General features: G+C 44.1%; 1 protein-coding gene across 6 annotated transcripts in view; it reads right to left on the minus strand.

Annotated features, from left to right (window-relative positions):
- LOC143296708 (E3 ubiquitin-protein ligase UBR2-like) overlaps positions 1–20650 on the minus strand; it is a 185529-nt gene that overhangs the window by 134330 nt on the left and 30549 nt on the right. For all 6 annotated transcript variants that reach the window (XR_013057156.1, XM_076608759.1, XM_076608757.1 and 3 more), the window contains 3 exons: positions 15034–15135; positions 14371–14407; positions 10398–10449 (listed from right to left, as the gene is read on the minus strand). Coding sequence is in view for 5 of the 6 variants with exons in the window: in XM_076608759.1 (XP_076464874.1) it covers positions 10398–10449; positions 14371–14407; positions 15034–15135 (191 nt within the window). In the remaining variant the exon portion in view is untranslated. The remainder of the gene's footprint in view (positions 1–10397; positions 10450–14370; positions 14408–15033; positions 15136–20650) is intronic.

Here is a 20650-nt window from a genome sequence, read left to right on the forward strand (position 1 = left end):
GTGTCTAAAAACCCTAGTACTGACTTCAACAACAACTGTCCAAACCCTAACACTGTCTTCAGTAAATGTCTAAAAACCCTAGTACTGACTTCAACAAGTGTCCAAACCCTAACACTGTCTTCAGTTAAGTGTCTAAAAACCCTAGTACTAACTTCACCAACAAGTGTCCAAACCCTAACACTGTCTTCAGTAAGTGTCTAAAAACCCTAGTACTGACTTCAACAACAACTGTCCAAACCCTAACACTGTCTTCAGTAAATGTCTAAAAACCCTAGTACTGACTTCAACAAGTGTCCAAACCCTAACACTGTCTTCAGTAAGTGTCTAAAAACCCTAGTACTGACTTCACCAACAACTGTCCAAACCCTAACACTGTCTTCAGTAAGTGTCTAAAAACCCTAGTACTGACTTCAACAAGTGTCCAAACCCTAACACTGTCTTCAGTAAGTGTCTAAAAACCCTAGTACTGACTTCAACAAGTGTCCAAACCCTAACACTGTCTTCAGTTAAGTGTCTAAAAACCCTAGTACTAACTTCACCAACAAGTGTCCAAACCCTAACACTGTCTTCAGTAAGTGTCTAAAAACCCTAGTACTGACTTCAACAACAACTGTCCAAACCCTAACACTGTCTTCAGTAAATGTCTAAAAACCCTAGTACTGACTTCAACAAGTGTCCAAACCCTAACACTGTCTTCAGTAAGTGTCTAAAAACCCTAGTACTGACTTCACCAACAACTGTCCAAACCCTAACACTGTCTTCAGTAAGTGTCTAAAAACCCTAGTACTGACTTCAACAAGTGTCCAAACCCTAACACTGTCTTCAGTAAGTGTCTAAAAACCCTAGTAATGACTTCACCAACAAGTGTTCAAACCCTAACACTGCCTTCAGTAAGTAAGTGTCTAAAAACCCTAGTACTAACTTCACCAACAAGTGTCCAAACCCAGACTGTCTTCAGTAAGTGTCTAAAAACCCTAGTACTGACTTCAACAAGTGTCCAAATCCTAACACTGTCTTCAGTAAGTGTCTAAAAACCCTAGTACTGACTTCAACAAGTGTCCAAATCCTAACACTGTCTTCAGTAAGTGTCTAAAAACCCTAGTACTGACTTCAACAACAACTGTCCAAACCCTAACACTGTCTTCAGTAAATGTCTAAAAACCCTAGTACTGACTTCAACAAGTGTCCAAACCCTAACACTGTCTTCAGTAAGTGTCTAAAAACCCTAGAGCTGACTTCAACAAGTGTCCAAACCCTAACACTCTTCAGTAAGTGTCTAAAAACCCTAGTACTGACTTCACCAACAAGTGTCCAAACCCTAACACTGTCTTCAGTAAGTGTCTAAAAGCCCTAGTACTGACTTCAACAAGTGTCCAAACCCTAACACTGTCTTCAGTTAAGTGTCTAAAAACCCTAGTACTAACTTCAACAACAAGTGTCCAAACCCTAACACTGTCTTCAGTAAGTAAGTGTCTAAAAAGGAAATTTTCTATCTAAAATTATGTTTAAATAACATACTTACCGTGACCCAACTAGTGCAGGCTCTGGCAGGGGTCTGACATTCCTGTCCTGTGCAAACTACTATCCGCCTATGCGGAGAAAACGAAACTACAGCTGATAACCTCCCGGAAGTAGGTAACCTCCCCTTTGTCCCGCTGGCTAGCACCCTCTTTTGACGGCAATATGCCATCACCAGCGCAGCGAGCAGGGAGAACAGGAAGCGGGGAGGACGGGAGGGTCTTAAATTTGGGTCACGGTAAGTATGTTATTTAAACGTAATTTTAGATAGAAAACTTCCTTTTAATTACACACACTTAACCGTGACCCAACTAGTGCAGAATAGCGCGACAAGGTGGAGGGCTCGCCTGTTCTACTGTCTGTGTGCTGCGATGGCCTGTTGTGCAACTACCACAGAAGCGATGCCTCTTGAGCCATCATCCCGCAGGCGTGCGATGTCTCTCAGGTAGAAGTCGATGAAGATGGCAGGGTTTTTCCAGTAGGCAGCATCCATGATGTCTTGCCACTGCAGAGGCAACGCCTCTTGAGCCATTATCCCTAAAGCGATAGACGTCCCTCAAGTAGAATTCGACGAAAGTATAGTGTACTGTGTTGCCTAAGGATATTGGTGCGGGCAAAGAAGACAGAGGTCCGCAGCTGTATTGTGGGAGAGGTCTGTGGACCACAGCTGTGCTGATAAATGTAACGCAAAGAAAATCAGGTCGGTGTGTTGAATCCACACTTTGCTGAGAGCCCTTCGATTCAAAGGAAGGGAAGGAAACACGTACCTTTATAGGGTTTTGTCACATTTGAGCACGGTTGAGCGTCAATGCAAGGAGGTGCACATATGGTTTGATCTGATGATTCCACATTGGTTGTGGCCCGATAGTGGAAGTGATATATGTGTTTGAAGGAAACTGTGGCACGAGATAGAGGTAGGCCACCATGTTGGGCTTGCCTTAGGCGTGACAGCCAGATCTGTCGAGCTCCTCCATACGAGCTGAGAGGTGATGGGCGCTCCCTCCACCACTTTTTTGTCGTTGCCAAAAAATGACAGCACTGGTATGTTGCCTATGCACAGAATGGCAGACATTTGGCAACAAAAGACTTGATGTCCCTGGTGTCTCTGGGACAGGGCTGTGTAATTGCCCAGGTAGGTACCATCACGAAGGGGCATACGGAAGGCTTGGTGGCTTCTCTACCTGAGTGTGGCATGTTGCAGCAACCTGCAGAAAGCTGTCGGCAGTCAATGGCTGGGTTGGATCAGGCTATGGAAGTGCACTTCATGTGCCCGCAGATCACTGAGTCTCATTCTGTGGTGGAATTCCTAATGGAAGAGTTTCCATGGGGAAAATTTTCGCTGAAGGTTCTTTAGTGAAAAAGGGGACCGGATCCATGACAGGCCTCTGGCTGTGTGTGGTGCGCACTGAGTCTGGGATGGAGCTGGGCGGGGGCAGGGAGGAAAGTGGCTCAAGATGTGTTGTACTGGCCATTTACATCAAATCACTGATCTGACATACGTTTTCAGTATGGCCAACAGCAAAGTGAGAGCTGTATTATCAGTGGTTTCTTAATTGCAAAGGGAAATCATTTGCAGCTTAGTCTTTCATGAAGGACTATGCCTCTCAGACTATAAGTCAAATTGTACTGGGACTTAGTGCTGTAGCCTTGGGCCTAACTAGCCTTTGGGATCCGTCCCAATGATGAGTCCTAAGGCCCTCTTGATCGAGGGACTGGGGATGCAACTTGGGCAAAACACTCTCTACTATAAATTGTATAATCAAATTCCAGCCCGAACAGTCAGGACAGCAGTTGCCTCCTCTGCTGTTCTGATGGTCATTGTCGTACACGACTGATTATCATGTACTGTTCCGAGGAGGACACCAATCAGCATGGGTAAATCAGGAAACAGCTGCTGTGTGCTTGAGGGATGAAGGTGTCCACCATGCAGGTTATGTTGAAATGTAAGGAAGCCGGAAGGAGTTGACGGGGTCTTGTGGTGCAACCGTGTGTCTGAAAGACATGGTGCTTGCTTCCGAAGTGACAACAAAGTCATCCTCTGACAGGCCCTTGACTGAAGGCTGGGGCTCCATGATGGGATAGCCTGCCTAGGCTAGAAACCCCTGGAAGTGTCTCAATGGAAAGACAGTGGCTGAGAAGGAATGCCCATCTGTAACCACAGCAGTGGTTGTGTGTTGAGGCTGAAAGGATCGTGCAGGGAAGACCAAGTACAGAAAGTGCTTTCAAACGCCAATTGTTTGAGACGTCGATGCTGGATCTCTGTTCAAGCAAGGTGATGGGGTGAACTGATGTGCTTGAAAGCGGCATCTGCCGTGCTGGTATGAGTGGGCAGAAAGGTACGCCCCTGTGGCTAATGGACGGTTCGTTGTGCTTTGTGAGACGCATCCGTCCTCGTCAATATGCCTTTCTCCCGGGTGTAGAGGAAAACAATTATGACCCAGGCCTTCTGCTACTAGAGAGGAGTGGAAGAGATGGGCTTAGGGTGAATGAGGCAGTTTTGTCTGTGAGTGCAGTCGTCCTCCGAAAGCAAGCTAGAGATGAATTTATGAAAATGAATACATATATGTGCTGAGGGATTATAAACTTCCATCAACTCAAGTGATGATGTCAGAAATATGCCAATGACAAGAGATCGAGACACAAGAAATAAGCGGCTGTATAAGCATACGTGTAGCGTGCAAAGATATACCCAGTGGGCAGTTTTTGGGCCCGCTAAAACTTGGAAGGCAAAGATTGACACCCCTTCATGGGAGGGCTGGCTAGGATGTAGGGCCCGTGTGGAACTGTTGTCACAACCACAGTGGTGCAAACCAAGGGCTGTTGTAGGCAAGGGGGGGAAGAAGGGATGCCTTACAAACTTGGAAGGAATTTAGGGCATGTGTGTCCGGAGTGGCACCTCTAATTTGGACTGCCTCATCCCTCCTTGTACCAAGTTAGGGCATGTCCAGCCCTATGGGTGACTGTTGTAGGCAAATGAGTTGGATTGCCTTGTCCCTCCTTGCACCAAGAGAGGGCATCCTTAGCACTGTGGGTGGGAAGGGAGTGTGTGTGGGTCCCTAAGGACCAGCCACTACTAAAATGTGAAGGAGCATACATTCAGGCGTGAATGAGGCAGTTTTGTCTGTGAGTGCAGTCGTCCTCCGAAAGCAAGCTAGAGATGAATTTATGAAAATGAATACATATATGTGCTGAGGGATTATAAACTTCCATCAACTCAAGTGATGATGTCAGAAATATGCCAATGACAAGAGATCGAGACACAAGAAATAAGCGGCTGTATAAGCATACGTGTAGCGTGCAAAGATATACCCAAGTAAATGGGTAAGTGTGCATAATCAGTAATGGAAAGGAATTTGTGTATGCACCTCTATATGAGATGTACATACACGTATGAATAAAGTGCCAGTACGTACAGGCAGAGAGTTCTGGGCATTGTGAACAGGAGGATGCAAATGCAAGTGTGCCTATATTACTATGTAGGGAATCTCAATGAACAGATGTCAATGAACAGAGATAGAAATATAACTGTACATGTTAATATGAAAGTTGTATGAACCTATCCCGTAAGTGCACACACATGTGTATACCGAAGGGTAAGTAGACATGTATAAGTGTAAACAGAAATGTGTATAAATGTAGCAAGATATCTCATATATATATATATATATATATATATATATATATATATATATATATATATGTGTGTGTGTGTGTGTATATATATATATATATATATATTTTTTTTTTTTTTTTTTTTTTTTTCCCCCCGTGGTTGTCGATTGTGATAATAAATAAAAAGAATAGAAGGGGAAACATTGTGATTATTTCCTGTTATTGTGTATAACAAGAACAGAATGGTAATAGGGTTGGATGCCTGCAGTGGGCTGTGTGCAACTGCAAGTGTGGGGGGATGAACCCAAACGTTCAGTGGCCTGAGAAACAGCAAGAAAGGTGCAGTTGCTGTGCAAAGTTGTGTCAAGTCCATGAATGGGGATCAGGACCCAATGAGAAACCGAAGAAACATCGTTGGTGGACAGCACAGTGGGCAGGAGTGACGTGCTGTGTCGGTTACAAATGCGGAGTTGCCTCCCTTGGTGCCGATGTTTGGCGAAAAGGATGGTGTCTTTAGAGCACATATCCCCTGGTGTGACGTTTCCTCGCTGTAGAGGGAGGAGTGTCATGCTGCGCGTGCGTGCGTGCGTGTGTGCGTGCGTGCGTGCGTGTGTGTGGTCACATTTTGGTGTGTGTATGTAACATAGATATAATGTTTTATGTTATCAAAAGCGTTTTTGTAAAGCACCTAGAGCAGATTTCTGGATAGTGTGCTATATAAGTATCCATTATTATTATTATTATTATTAAGGGGAATTATTATAATGTCCCTTCGTGCCGTGGGCATCCCTATCCGAATTGGTCGCCATCGGACGCGAGACGGTCGGGACATGTGGCATGACGGCGCCGTAAGCAAGTGTTATGGGCGTCGTGGGCGAGGGGGTGGCAAGTCCATCAGCTTGCCGTGGGATGTGCATCCCCCTGTAGGTGAACGGCGGTCCAATCTCGCGAATAGTTTCTGCGAGAGGACCGACGTTCAACTGTTGTGTATTGACGGATAAGGGGATAGACAAGATCGGCCCGAGCACTGCCGAGTGGCAGGATCAAGTTATCAAGAGGAACTCCGACGTGGAATTGCCGATATTAGTCTGGGTAACAGTGGAGTTATGCAGTGGGGCAGAAAAAACCAGCACTGCAGAAGTTCAATGGGCCGTGTATGCATCTGCTCTGTGGGCAAGGGGCGGAGCAGGCGCTAGGTGTGGCACCAGTGCATAATTGCTGCAGCAAGTTAGCAATGGGTTGCTGGTTGTTTGGTTGAGCAACATGCTGAGACGCCATTAGTGGATGGGAAACAGCAGCAACCGGCGGTGTGGCAGATGGGGTCATCACCGCAAAGCTTGAAGGGACCGTGCACGTACCTGCACTGTTGGCGAGTGGCCGTGTCGGTAAAGGGAAGTAACTGCGGCGGTCATCGGCAAGGTGCCAAAGCAGGAGTTGTCTCCCTTGGGTCGGAAAATCAGGACAAGGGGAGGGTGCACATGCATGGGCAAGCGTGTCCCCTAGACTAGTGGTCCACCTTCCTCCCTACCCCTGGGGAGGGCATCCCGAAGCTCCTCGGTCGCCATAGGATCCGAGACGGAAGAGGGGCGCGTGAGCCAATGTCACGGCCGCCGCCACGGACGCATCGCACATAGGGTCCAGTCTAGCATGCGGATCCAAAGCAAATGTATGGTGTTGTATTCCCAAAGGGATTATGGCACATTCCACTGTTGGCATGGGAAAAATGATAGAGGAGATCGACTCGGGCGTCCTGCCGACTGGCAGGGCCAAGAAACGCAGATCACGTTGAGTTCGTTCGCGAATTGAAATGAATAGCATCAATGGCACCACTGACCTGAGTATGGGGTAACATACCCCTAGAAGTCGCCGGTGAAGGTGCAGGAGGTGGTGGAGGTCTGGAGTCAACCGGAGGGAGCGAAGGAAGTGGAAGAGGCGGCGGGTTGGTGTTGTTGAGAGGGCCAGAAATAGAGGGCCCAGAGTGTCCGCGAATCGATTGCAATCATGCCTTAATTTTAGCCTGATCTCCCAATCGAACAGTTATGTGACCTGGTTGAAGACAAAATTTGACAAAAAACAAGAACGCCAGAGAATCGATAAACAAACAGAAAATACAAAAAAAAATTAGCTGTATGAAGAGCACATGAACAGGAGTCATAATGGCTGCTGGAAAAAGAGGGCGCTAGCCAGCGGGACAAAGGGGAGGTTACCTACTTCCAGGAGGTTATCAGCCGTAGTTTCATTTTCTCTGCATAGGTGGATAGTAGTTTGCACAGGACAGGAATGTCAGACCCCTGCTGGAGTCTGCACTAGTTGGGTCACGGTTAAGTATGTGTAATTAAAACCCATGTACTGACTTCAACAGTAAGTGTCCAAAACCCTTTCAATGATTTCGCCAACTTTCCAATCCTAGCACTGCTTCATAGCAGAAATGAGGTTACAGCATTTCCAGTTTTTCTGTGTTCAGAAACAGAATCAATCACTGTTTTCCTATCCAGGAATATTGTATGGTCATTTCTAAAATGTTACCACCTTTCCCTTGTCTTCAGCATGACTTTCTGGCTTGCAGACTTCACGACAAATGCTGCCAATGCCTGTTGAACACTCCACATAAAAAGTTACACACAACCAAGATGATAGCAAAGAGACAGACATTGCTTCTTTTCTACATTATAAAAGCATTGTGAAGTAGCAGAATCACAAACAGAATCTGACATGTAGACAAAATGGTGGACAGAGTCAGAGATTGTTTCCCTTATGCTTTTGTTCAACAATGTATTCCAGTAAACTGTTTCATTGCTCACATGCAGTGAGCTTTTTGACTATACAAATAAAGCAGATTGATTGTGCAGATAAAGAAGTAGGAGGGTTTTTGGTGGGGGGGGGGGGGGGTTTCATCAAACAAAGAGATCGTTTTTGTCACAATAGTGAAAGCCACACTTCAACAAAAAGCCACAATTTAACGAACCAGAAGGCACTCAAACACAAAATCACCATTCTGGCAAATGTTGTGATTCAGACTTTTCAAACTCAGGTTTGAGGAATACCTGGACACACTTGCACCCTTGTTAACACTTCAACATATATCACTAATGTTCATAACCAAGCCACCACACTGGAACATAGCATGGCTGAAAACACAAAATCAGTCCTGCAGAACCTGAACAAAATCATAACCACAACGACAAAAAATACCTGAAAAAGAAAATGAGACACAAGTGCAGTTATATTCATGCATATAAACACTTTGGACATGCCGCCGCCAACACTGCCCACTCTGCTCATTTTTTGTCAGAAGATTTACAAAAGAAACCTGAGCACAAACATAATGATACATCATACTAACAGGGAAAACTACCAGCAGCCATCTCATTCATCCCTAGGCACAAAAAAGAATACAACACAGAAACAATGTCCAGGAAAAAAGGAAAAATATTCCAGACTTTCTGGACATCAAAAATAAATGAATGGAGCAGCAAGGCAGAAAATAAGGAGACATACAAAATGAGACAACAGAAAGAAAAAGGAAAAATCCAGAAACAAAGGCAATAATAGAAAACAGAGAATTTCTAGCACATCTTATCCAGAAGGTGGGGATACTATTTAAACTGAAAGACAACACCCCCCCCCCCTCCCCTGCACCCCGCCATAGCATCCTCAAGGGGGCAGTAAACACCAGCACTGACAGCTGCCAAGGATATTTTTCTGTACAGATTTATGTAACAAACTTACAATATTCCATTTTTCTTTCTCCTGTTCAACAGAATTATATATGTATGCCACACACATAGCTCCCAGAGCATTTCAGAAATAAAACAGACACATTATCATTCATATATTTAAAACTGTACTGTAGTGTACTGTACTATTCCTTGCCACAACAGATTTCTGAACTTCATACTGCTCTCCACTGGGGAGAACACATCACTACAGTGCAGTGCCACCTTTTTTTTCTGTAACCAAGTGTATTTGTTTTCCTATCAAAGTGGACTTTTTCTGCAGAAATTTACCAGTGAAAGTCCTTTTGTTGCCATGGGATCTATGCCACTATGTGAAGCTATACATGGAACTTCAGGTTTACCGTCTGATCTGAATGACTGGCTGACTGGCATCTCCAGACCACCGCTCAAGGTCTAGAGGAGAGGAAGAAAATACTGGCACAGCACATAAAACTTCATACACAACAAAAATGAAATATAACATCCAGTGACTTAAATTATTTTGCCTGCTAAAAAAACAAAAGTTAACCATCAAAAATAAATGTCAAAAACAAATATGTAGCAAACACACTGAACTTAGCAGTCAGGCATGTCTGTCAATACTTACACTGAACTCAGCAGTCAGGCATGTCTGTCAATACTTACACTGAACTTAGCAGTCAGGCATGTCTGTCAATACTTACACTGAACTTAGCAGTCAGGCATGTCTGTCAATACTTACACTGAACTTAGCAGTCAGGCATGTCTGTCAATACTTACACTGAACTTAGCAGTCAGGCATGTCTGTCAATACTTACACTGAACTTAGCAGTCAGGCATGTCTGTCAATACTTACACTGAACTTAGCAGTCAGGCATGTCTGTCAATACTTACACTGAACTTAGCAGTCAGGCATGTCTGTCAATACTTACACTGAACTTAGCAGTCAGGCATGTCTGTCAATACTTGCTACTGTCTGAAACGGCTTCTGTTCTTTTCAAGTTGTAAAAAAGTTCAAACAAAATTTTAAAAAGCCAGCCAACTCCATCAACTTAAGGCAGCAGTGCATTCCAAATGAACACCATTTCACACACACACACACACACACACACACACACACACAGTCCCACATCTGGTCACCTGGAAATGGAAACCAAGCAATGAGAGCATCCATACACTGACATACCTGCAGGCAGCAGGAAGACGTCAGCTTGTTGTGGTACCTCTTCCTTCAGTACCACAACATGATCATCAATAAACCACCGACACATCCTGTATTTCTACAACCACACTTCTCAATACAGCCACTTTATCCTCACTGATTCTAAAACATATTCCTTCCACAGAATGTTTTCTTCCAATGAACTAGAAAATGTTCCATGATTATACATCATTTATGGGGCTCTTGAAGAATATCTCTTCACCTGTTAATCTGACGCAAAGCTGCACATTTGTGAATTAAAAATGTGGAAAAACTTTTCTTTTTCTATTCAAATTCTGTTCAAATCACACTATGCTATAGGTCGCCCACCCCACCTTAATTTTCATTACAACAGAGGAAGAGTTGTGTACCTTGGTGAAGATGACGGCAAACTGTTTCTTGCACTCTGGGTCTTTCAACACTCTGCAAAAGAGCACACCCCACTCTGTGACACTGTTTGATGACACACAAGTCACACTACACACAACACACCCCACTCTGTGACACTGTTTGATGACACACTGGTCACACTACACACAACACACCCCACTCTGTGAGACTGTTTGATGACACACTGGTCACAATACACACAACACACCCCACTCTGTGACACTGTTTGATGACACACTGGTCACACTACACACAACACACCCCACTCTGTGACACTGTTTGATGACACACTGGTCACAATACACACAACACTCCCCACTCTGTCACACTGTTTGATGACACACTGGTCACAATACACACAACACACCCCACTCTGTGACACTGTTTGATGACACACTGGTCACAATACACACAACACACCCCACTCTGTCACACTGTTTGATGACACACTGGTCACACTACACACAACACACCCCACTCTGTGACACTGTTTGATGACACACTGGTCACAATACACACAACACTCCCCACTCTGTCACACTGTTTGATGACACACTGGTCACACTACACACAACACTCTGTGACACTGTTTGATGACACACTGGTCACAATACACACAACACTCCCCACTCTGTGACACTGTTTGATGACACACTGGTCACAATACACACAACACACCCCACTCTGTGACACTGTTTGATGACACACTGGTCACAATACACACAACACTCCCCACTCTGTCACACTGTTTGATGACACACTGGTCACAATACACACAACACGCCCCACTCTGTGACACTGTTTGATGACACACTGGTCACAATACACACAACACACCCCACTCTGTGACACTGATGACACACTGGTCACACTACACACAACACACCCCACTCTGTCACACTGTTTGATGACACACTGATCACACTACACACAACACACCCCACTCTGTCACACTGTTTGATGACACACTGGTCACAATACACACAACACACCCCACTCTGTCACACTGTTTGATGACACACTGGTCACACTACACACAACACACCCCACTCTGTGACACTGTTTGATGACACACTGGTCACACTACACACAACACACCCCACTCTGTCACACTGTTTGATGACACACTGGTCACACTACACACAACACACCCCACTCTGTGACACTGTTTGATGACACACTGGTCACAATACACACAACACACCCCACTCTGTGACACTGTTTGATGACACACAAGTCACACTACACACAACACACCCCACTCTGTGACACTGTTTGATGACACACTGGTCACACTACACACAACACACCCCACTCTGTGACACTGTTTGATGACACACTGGTCACAATACACACAACACACCCCACTCTGTGACACCGCTTGATGACACACAAGTCAAACTACACACAACACACCAACAACACACCCTGCTCTGTGACACTGGTGACACACCAGTCACACTACACACAACACACCAACAACACACCCTTCTCTGTGACACTGGTCACACTACACACTACACTACCTTGCTCTGTGACACTGTTTGATGACACACTGGTCACAATACACACAACACACCCCGCTCTGTGACACTGTCTGGTGACACACTGGTCACACTACACACAACAAACCTCACTCTGTGACACTGTTTGATGACACACTGGTCACAATACACACAAAAAACCTTGCTCTGTGACACTGCTTTGTGAAACACTAATCACACTATGCCCCCCCTACCCCCGTACCCTCCCACACTCTCTCTCACTCTCTCTCTCTCTCCACAAACACACACACACACACTCCACAAACACACACACACACACTCCACACACATGCACACTCACACACACACACACACACACACACTCACACACACACACACACACTCCACACACACACACAAACACTCCACACTCACACTCACACACACACACACACACACACCATCTCTCTGACACTACCTGGTGACACACTGGTCACACTCCACACAACACACCAACAACACTGACATATACATGGGCAGACACGCACTGTAGACATCACTGACAACTCCACACTCACACACCAACAACACTGACATATACATGGGCAGACACGCACTGTAGACATCACTGACAACTCCACACTCACACACCAACAACACTGACATATACATGGGCAGACACGCACTGTAGACATCACTGACAACTCCACACTCACACACCAACAACACTGACATATACATGGGCAGACACGCACTGTGGACATCACTGACAACTCCACACTCACACACCAACAACACTGACATATACATGGGCAGACACGCACTGTAGACATCACTGACAACTCCACACTCACACACCAACAACACTGACATATACATGGGCAGACACGCACTGTGGACATCACTGACAACTCCACACTCACACACCAACAACACTGACATATACATGGGCAGACACGCACTGTGGACATCACTGACAACTCCACACTCACACACCAACAACACTGACATATACATGGGCAGACACGCACCGTGGACATCACTGACAACTCCACACTCACACACCAACAACACTGACATATACATGGGCAGACACGCACTGTAGACATCACTGACAACTCCACACTCACACACCAACAACACTGACATATACATGGGCAGACACGCACTGTAGACATCACTGACAACTCCACACTCACACACCAACAACACTGACATATACATGGGCAGACACGCACTGTGGACATCACTGACAACTCCACACTCACACACCAACAACACTGACATATACATGGGCAGACACGCACTGTAGACATCACTGACAACTCCACACTCACACACCAACAACACTGACATATACATGGGCAGACACGCACTGTGGACATCACTGACAACTCCACACTCACACACCAACAACACTGACATATACATGGGCAGACACGCACCGTGGACATCACTGACAACTCCACACTCACACACCAACAACACTGACATATACATGGGCAGACACGCACTGTAGACATCACTGACAACTCCACACAACACACCAACAACACTGACATATACATGGGCAGACACGCACTGTGGACATCACTGACAACTCCACACTCACACACCAACAACACTGACATATACATGGGCAGACACGCACTGTGGACATCACTGACAACTCCACACTCACACACCAACAACACTGACATATACATGGGCAGACACGCACTGTGGACATCACTGACAACTCCACACAACACACCAACAACACTGACATATACATGGGCAGACACGCACCGTGGACATCACTGACAACTCCACACAACACACCAACAACACTGACATATACATGGGCAGGCACGCACTGTGGATATCACTGACAACTCCACACTCACACACCAACAACACATTATCCCCAGGTGTTTATCATGTCCCCCAGTCATAATGTGTTCAACACTGTTCCCAGGTACTTAACGCAGCACCAAAGAGCTTGTCCCAATGTGTTCAACACTGTTCCCAGGTACTTAACGCAGCACCAAAGAGCTTGTCCCAATGTGTTCAACACTGTTCCCAGGTACTTAACACAGTACCAAAGAGCTTGTCCCAATGTGTTCAACACTGTTCCCAGGTACTTAACGCAGTACCAAAGAGCTTGTCCCAATGTGTTCAACACTGTTCCCAGGTACTTAACGCAGTACCAAAGAGCTTGTCCCAATGTGTTCAACACTGTTCCCAGGTACTTAACGCAGTACCAAAGGAGCTTGTCCCAATATGTTCAACACTGTTCCCAGGTACTTAACGCAGCACCAAAGAGCTTGTCCCAATGTGTTCAACACTGTTCCCAGGTACTTAACGCAGTACCAAAGAGCTTGTCCCAATGTGTTCAACACTGTTCCCAGGTACTTAACGCAGTACCAAAGAGCTTAACACTAACATCTACAGATGATTATCACTATATCCGTGGAAGCTGAACACTTACCCCGACATCAGCAACTCGTGACTCATGGTTCTTGCCACTGCACACACACACACAAACACTGCATACACATACACCATACGCTAGTCAGGGATTTATACACATGAACTAAAACGAACTCTCACATCAATGAATGTGTGGACCTGTACTTATGATAGGAAATTTTCTATCTAAAATTACGTTTAAATAACATACTTACCGTGACCCAACTAGTGCAGACTCCGGCAGGGGTCTGACATTCCTGCCTCAGACCCCTGCTGGAGTCTGCACTAGTTCGGTCACGGTTAAGTATGTGTAATTAAAAGTGTGTATACACATGCTTCAAGTACACACTTTAAAGATCCTCTGGTGAGTTGAAGGAAAGAAAAACAAGAAAATACCCAGCATACACCAACCACAACAGCCATCAGTAAAATGATGATGTTTGTGTAATGGAAGAACAGAATAGAAAGAAGAGCACACACACACACACACACACACACACACACACACACACACACACACACACACACACACACACACACACACATACACATGCACACACACATGCATACACACGCACACACACACACAAACACACACACACAAGCACACATACACACGCACACACACAAGCACACACACACATACACACAAGCACACACACACACACACACACACACACACCTTTCCACAGCTGGGTATCAGCTAGAATCAGTCTCTCCATCAGTGACCTCTGCCCCTCCACCTCCTGCATGGACATCAGGAAGAACAACCGCCGCAGTCCGTCTGCAACCACAGCAACACCGTTACACTGTGATACCATCAAGACCACCTCATTACACTTCCACAACTACAACATTACACTATGACAACAACAACACAACCACCATTATCGTCCAACAACAAAAATAACACTATACACTCTGACAACAACATCATCACCATTACACTCTTAGAACAACATAACTAATAACAACAACAACAACACCAACACCATTACACTCTGATAATAATCACACCACCATTTCATCTGACAGCAACAACAACTCTCCTTTACACTCTAACAACAATAACAACAACCAGATCCACTCTGACAACACCACCACCACCACCATTGCCCTGACTTCAGTAGTGATGAAATGCTTTGAAAAAATTATTCTCCGACATCTTCTTTCTTTCACTGAACAGCAGCTTGACTCTCTTCAGTTTGCTTATAAAGCACACAGAAGTACTGACGATGCTATCCTAACTCTCCTTCATAATGCTTTCCTTCATTTGAATAACACGGGATCTTTCGTTCGTATCCTTTTTGTTGACTTCTCTTCTGCTTTTAACACAATACAACCTCACCTCCTTGCCCTCAAACTGCTAGGCATGGATGTTGATCCGAAGCTTACTCTTTGGATAGTAAGTTTTCTTCTCAATAGAACTCAGTCCGTCCACTTTCATTCTGCCCACTCTTCTCTAAAATCTACTTCTACTGGTGCACCCCAAGGTACAGTGCTGTCCCCTGTTCTTTTTACACTGTACACAAATGACTGCAGAGGCACGGAGGAAACTCCTGTCATAAAATATTCTGATGATTCAACAACTGAAGATCTGTCCAACTCTGATGCTATTTATTTCAGTGAAATTAAAAAGTTCTGTTCCTGGTGTGAGAAAAACTATCTGGATCTCAACGTATTGAAAACAAAAGAAATGTTAATAGATTTTCGGAAAGACCCCTTGCCTGTAGCTAATCTTGTTATTGATGGTCAAACAGTGGAGAGGGTCAATGAATATAGATATTTAGGGACCATCTTAGACAATAAGCTGACTTTTGACAGAAATGTTGATTCCATTCATAAGAAATGTCAATCTAGAATTTTTTGTTTACAGAAGCTTAGAAATGTTGGTATAAATTCAAATATTCTTCAAAGTTATTATCGATGTTGTATCGAGTCCGTGCTTACAGTTTCATTTATGTGCTGGTATGGAAGTTTGGGAGTGAGGAGCAAGCGTGTTTTGAACGATGTCATGAGTGTATGCAGTAAAACTGTGGGAGTGAAACAAGCTAGTATGCAAGAGCTGTATGAAAGTCGAGTGGTTAAAAAAAGCAGGCAGATAGCAACTGACGACACCCATATTTTAGCAAAGTATTATGAGCTATTGCCATCAGGACGACGCTACAGAACTTTTAAGTTGAAATCCAGAGCTCTGAAGACTTTTATTCCACGTTCAATCCACCTTTTAAATTCTTGAGAACTGTGTGTGTGTGTGTGTGTGTGTGTGTGTGTGTGCGCGCGCGCGCACACTCTCATGTGAGACGTGTGAAAGTCTGTGCATGATAGGCTGTACCTTGTTTTAGTTGTGGTGTGTGTGTGTGTGTGTGTGTGTGTGTGTGTGTGTGTGTGTGTTTTGAGCTTAAAACGTGACAATTGGTTATAATGAATGTGCAATATGTAGGAAGAATAATGTGCAATATGCAGGATGAATGTACAATGAATATGTCTAATGCTCACGTCCATATTCTAAATATATTTCTGTTTAATAATTACGATGTAATAATTAATTGCAATTTTTTTTAAAAGCGAATATGTGAAATGCTTTTATTTGAGAACATATGTTTATTACTCTTGTTCAATCAAGTTATCCGCGTGTGTGGGGTGGGTGGTGGTGGTGGGGTGGGTGGGTGGGGGGGGGTGCGGTGCGGGTGTGTGCTGATTATCTGGTTGTGGTTTTCCGCAATTCATCTTTATTCTTATCTTATCTGTCTATTATAATCAATATAATACAATGTGCAGTATAGTAGGCTATTTTTTGTAATTATATTCAAATAATGTTTCTTAATTCTTTCTGTTTTTACATTAAGAATACTTGTTATTACCTGCAGTGTGTGGATGTATGTATAAAACGATGTATGTGATATTTTTTACATTTGTATCTTCGTAATATTTGTAGGGGCTGTTGTTGGCTTTTACAGTTATGGTCCCCATGTTGTTTACATGTCTATGTTGTGATAATGCACCTGACCAAATTTCTCCAGTTGGAGATAATAAAGTTATTCTTATCTTATCTTATCTTATTACACTTTGACAACAAAAAAACACCAAAACATTCTGACACCAACGATAATAGAAACCAATTACACTCTGACACCACCACCACCACCACCACCATTACACTCCGACAACACCACCACCACCACCACCTGACACCACCACCACCACCACCACCACCACCTGACAACACCACCACCACCACCACCACCTGACAACACCACCACCACCACCACCTGACAACAAAAACACCATCCACAATCTGACAACAACGATAACAACAACCAGTTCAACTCTGACAACACCACCACTGCATTACACTCTGACACCACCACCAGTTGACACGTTAATCAGTCATTATCTCCTGTTGACAACAGTTAATCAGATACCTGTGTTGTTGACAATAGTTCATCCATTACCTGTCCTACTGACCACAGTTAATCAGTTACCTATGTTGCTGACCACAGTTAATTAGTCCTTACCTGTCCTGTTGATGACAGTTAATCAATCCTTGTCCTGCTGACCACAGTTAATTAGTCCTTACCTGTCCTGTTGATGACAGTTAATCAATCCTTGTCATGCTGACCACAGTATCAGTCCTTACCTGTCTTGATGACAGTTAATCAATCCTTGTCCTGCTGACCACAGTTAATCAGTCCTTACCTGTCTTGATGACAGTTAATCAATCCTTACTTGTCCTGCTGATCACAGTTAATCAGTCCTTACCTGTCTTGTTGATGACAATTCATCAATCCTTACTTGTCCTGCTGACCACAGTTAATGAGTCCTTAGCTGTCTTGTTGATGACAGTTAATCAATCCTTACTTGTCCTGCTGACCACAGTTAATCAGTCCTTACCTGTCTTGTTGATGACAGTTAATCAATCCTTACTTGTCCTGCTGACCACAGTTAATCAGTCCTTACCTGTCCTGTTGATGACAGTTAATCAATCCTTACTTGTCCTGCTGACCACAGTATCAGTCCTTACCTGTCTTGTTGATGACAGTTAATCAATCCTTACTTGTCCTGCTGACCACAGTATCAGTCCTTACCTGTCTTGTTGATGACAGTTAATCAATCCTTACTTGTCCTGCTGACCACAGTTAATCAGTCCTTACCTGTCCTGTTGATGACAGTTAATCAATCCTTACTTGTCCTGCTGACCACAGTTAATCAGTCCTTACCTGTCCTGTTGATGACAGTTAATCAATCCTTACTTGTCCTGATGACCACAGTATCAGTCCTTACCTGTCTTGTTGATGACAGTTAATCAATCCTTACTTGTCCTGCTGACCACAGTATCAGTCCTTACCTGTCTTGTTGATGACAGTTAATCAATCCTTACTTGTCCTGCTGACCACAGTATCAGTCCTTATCTGTCTTGTTGATGACAATTAATCAATTCTTACTTGTCCTGCTGACCACAGTTAATCAGTCCTTACCTGTCTTGTTGATGACAATTAATCAATTCTTACTTGTCCTGCTGACCACAGTTAATCAGTCCTTACCTGTCTTGTTGATGACAGTTAATCAATCCTTGTCCTGCTGACCACATTTAATCAGTCCTTACCTGTCTTGTTGATGACAGTTAATCAATCCTTACTTGTCCTGCTGACCACAGTTAATCAGTCCTTACCTGTCTTGTTGATGACAGTTAATCAATCCTTACTTGTCCTGCTGACCACAGTTAATCAGTCCTTACCTGTCTTGTTGATGACAGTTAATCAATCCTTACTTGTCCTGCTGACCACAGTATCAGTCCTTACCTGTCTTGTTGATGACAGTTAATCAATCCTTGTCATGCTGACCACAGTTAATGAGTCCTTACCTGTCTTGTTGATGACAGTTAATCAATCCTTACTTGTCCTGCTGACCACAGTTAATGAGTCCTTACCTGTCTTGTTGATGACAGTTAATCAATTCTTACTTGTCCTGCTGACCACAGTATCAGTCCTTACCTGTCTTGTTGATGACAGTTAATCAATCCTTACTTGTCCTGCTGACCACAGTTAATCAGTCCTTACCTGTCCTGTTGATGACAGTTAATCAATCCTTACTTGTCCTGCTGACCACAGTATCAGTCCTTACCTGTCTTGTTGATGACAGTTAATCAATCCTTACTTGTCCTGCTGACCACAGTTAATCAGTCCTTAGCTTTCTTGTTGATGACAGTTAATCAATCCTTACTTGTCCTGCTGACCACAGTATCAGTCCTTACCTGTCCTGTTGATGACAGTTAATCAATTCTTACTTGTCCTGCTGACCACAGTTAATCAGTCCTTACCTGTCTTGTTGATGACAGTTAATCAATCCTTACTTGTCCTGCTGACCACAGTTAATCAGTCCTTAGCTTTCTTGTTGATGACAGTTAATCAATCCTTACTTGTCCTGCTGACCACAGTATCAGTCCTTACCTGTCTTGTTGATGACAGTTAATCAATCCTTACTTGTCCTGCTGACCACATTTAATCAGTCCTTACCTGTCTTGTTGATGACAGTTAATCAATCCTTGTCATGCTGACCACAGTATCAGTCCTTACCTGTCTTGTTGATGACAGTTAATCAATCCTTGTCCTGCTGACCACAGTATCAGTCCTTACCTGTCTTGTTGATGACAGTTAATCAATCCTTACTTGTCCTGCTGACCACAGTTAATCAGTCCTTACCTGTCCTGTTGATGACAGTTAATCAATTCTTACTTGTCCTGCTGACCACAGTTAATCAGTCCTTACCTGTCTTGTTGATGACAGTTAATCAATCCTTACTTGTCCTGCTGACCACAGTTAATCAGTCCTTACCTGTCCTGTTGATGACAGTTCATCAATTCTTACTTGTCCTGCTGACCACAGTATCAGTCCTTACCTGTCTTGTTGATGACAGTTAATCAATCCTTACTTGTCCTGCTGACCACAGTTAATCAGTCCTTACCTGTCTTGTTGATGACAGTTAATCAATCCTTGTCATGCTGACCACAGTATCAGTCCTTACCTGTCTTGTTGATGACAGTTAATCAATCCTTGTCCTGCTGACCACAGTATCAGTCCTTACCTGTCTTGTTGATGACAGTTAATCAATCCTTACTTGTCCTGCTGACCACAGTTAATCAGTCCTTACCTGTCTTGTTGATGACAGTTAATCAATCCTTGTCATGCTGACCACAGTATCAGTCCTTACCTGTCCTGTTGATGACAGTTAATCAATCCTTACTTGTCCTGCTGACCACAGTTAATCAGTCCTTACCTGTCTTGTTGATGACAGTTAAT

This window comes from Babylonia areolata, chromosome 21 (assembly GCF_041734735.1).
Source record: "Babylonia areolata isolate BAREFJ2019XMU chromosome 21, ASM4173473v1, whole genome shotgun sequence".
Lineage (NCBI taxonomy): Eukaryota > Metazoa > Mollusca > Gastropoda > Neogastropoda > Buccinidae > Babylonia > Babylonia areolata.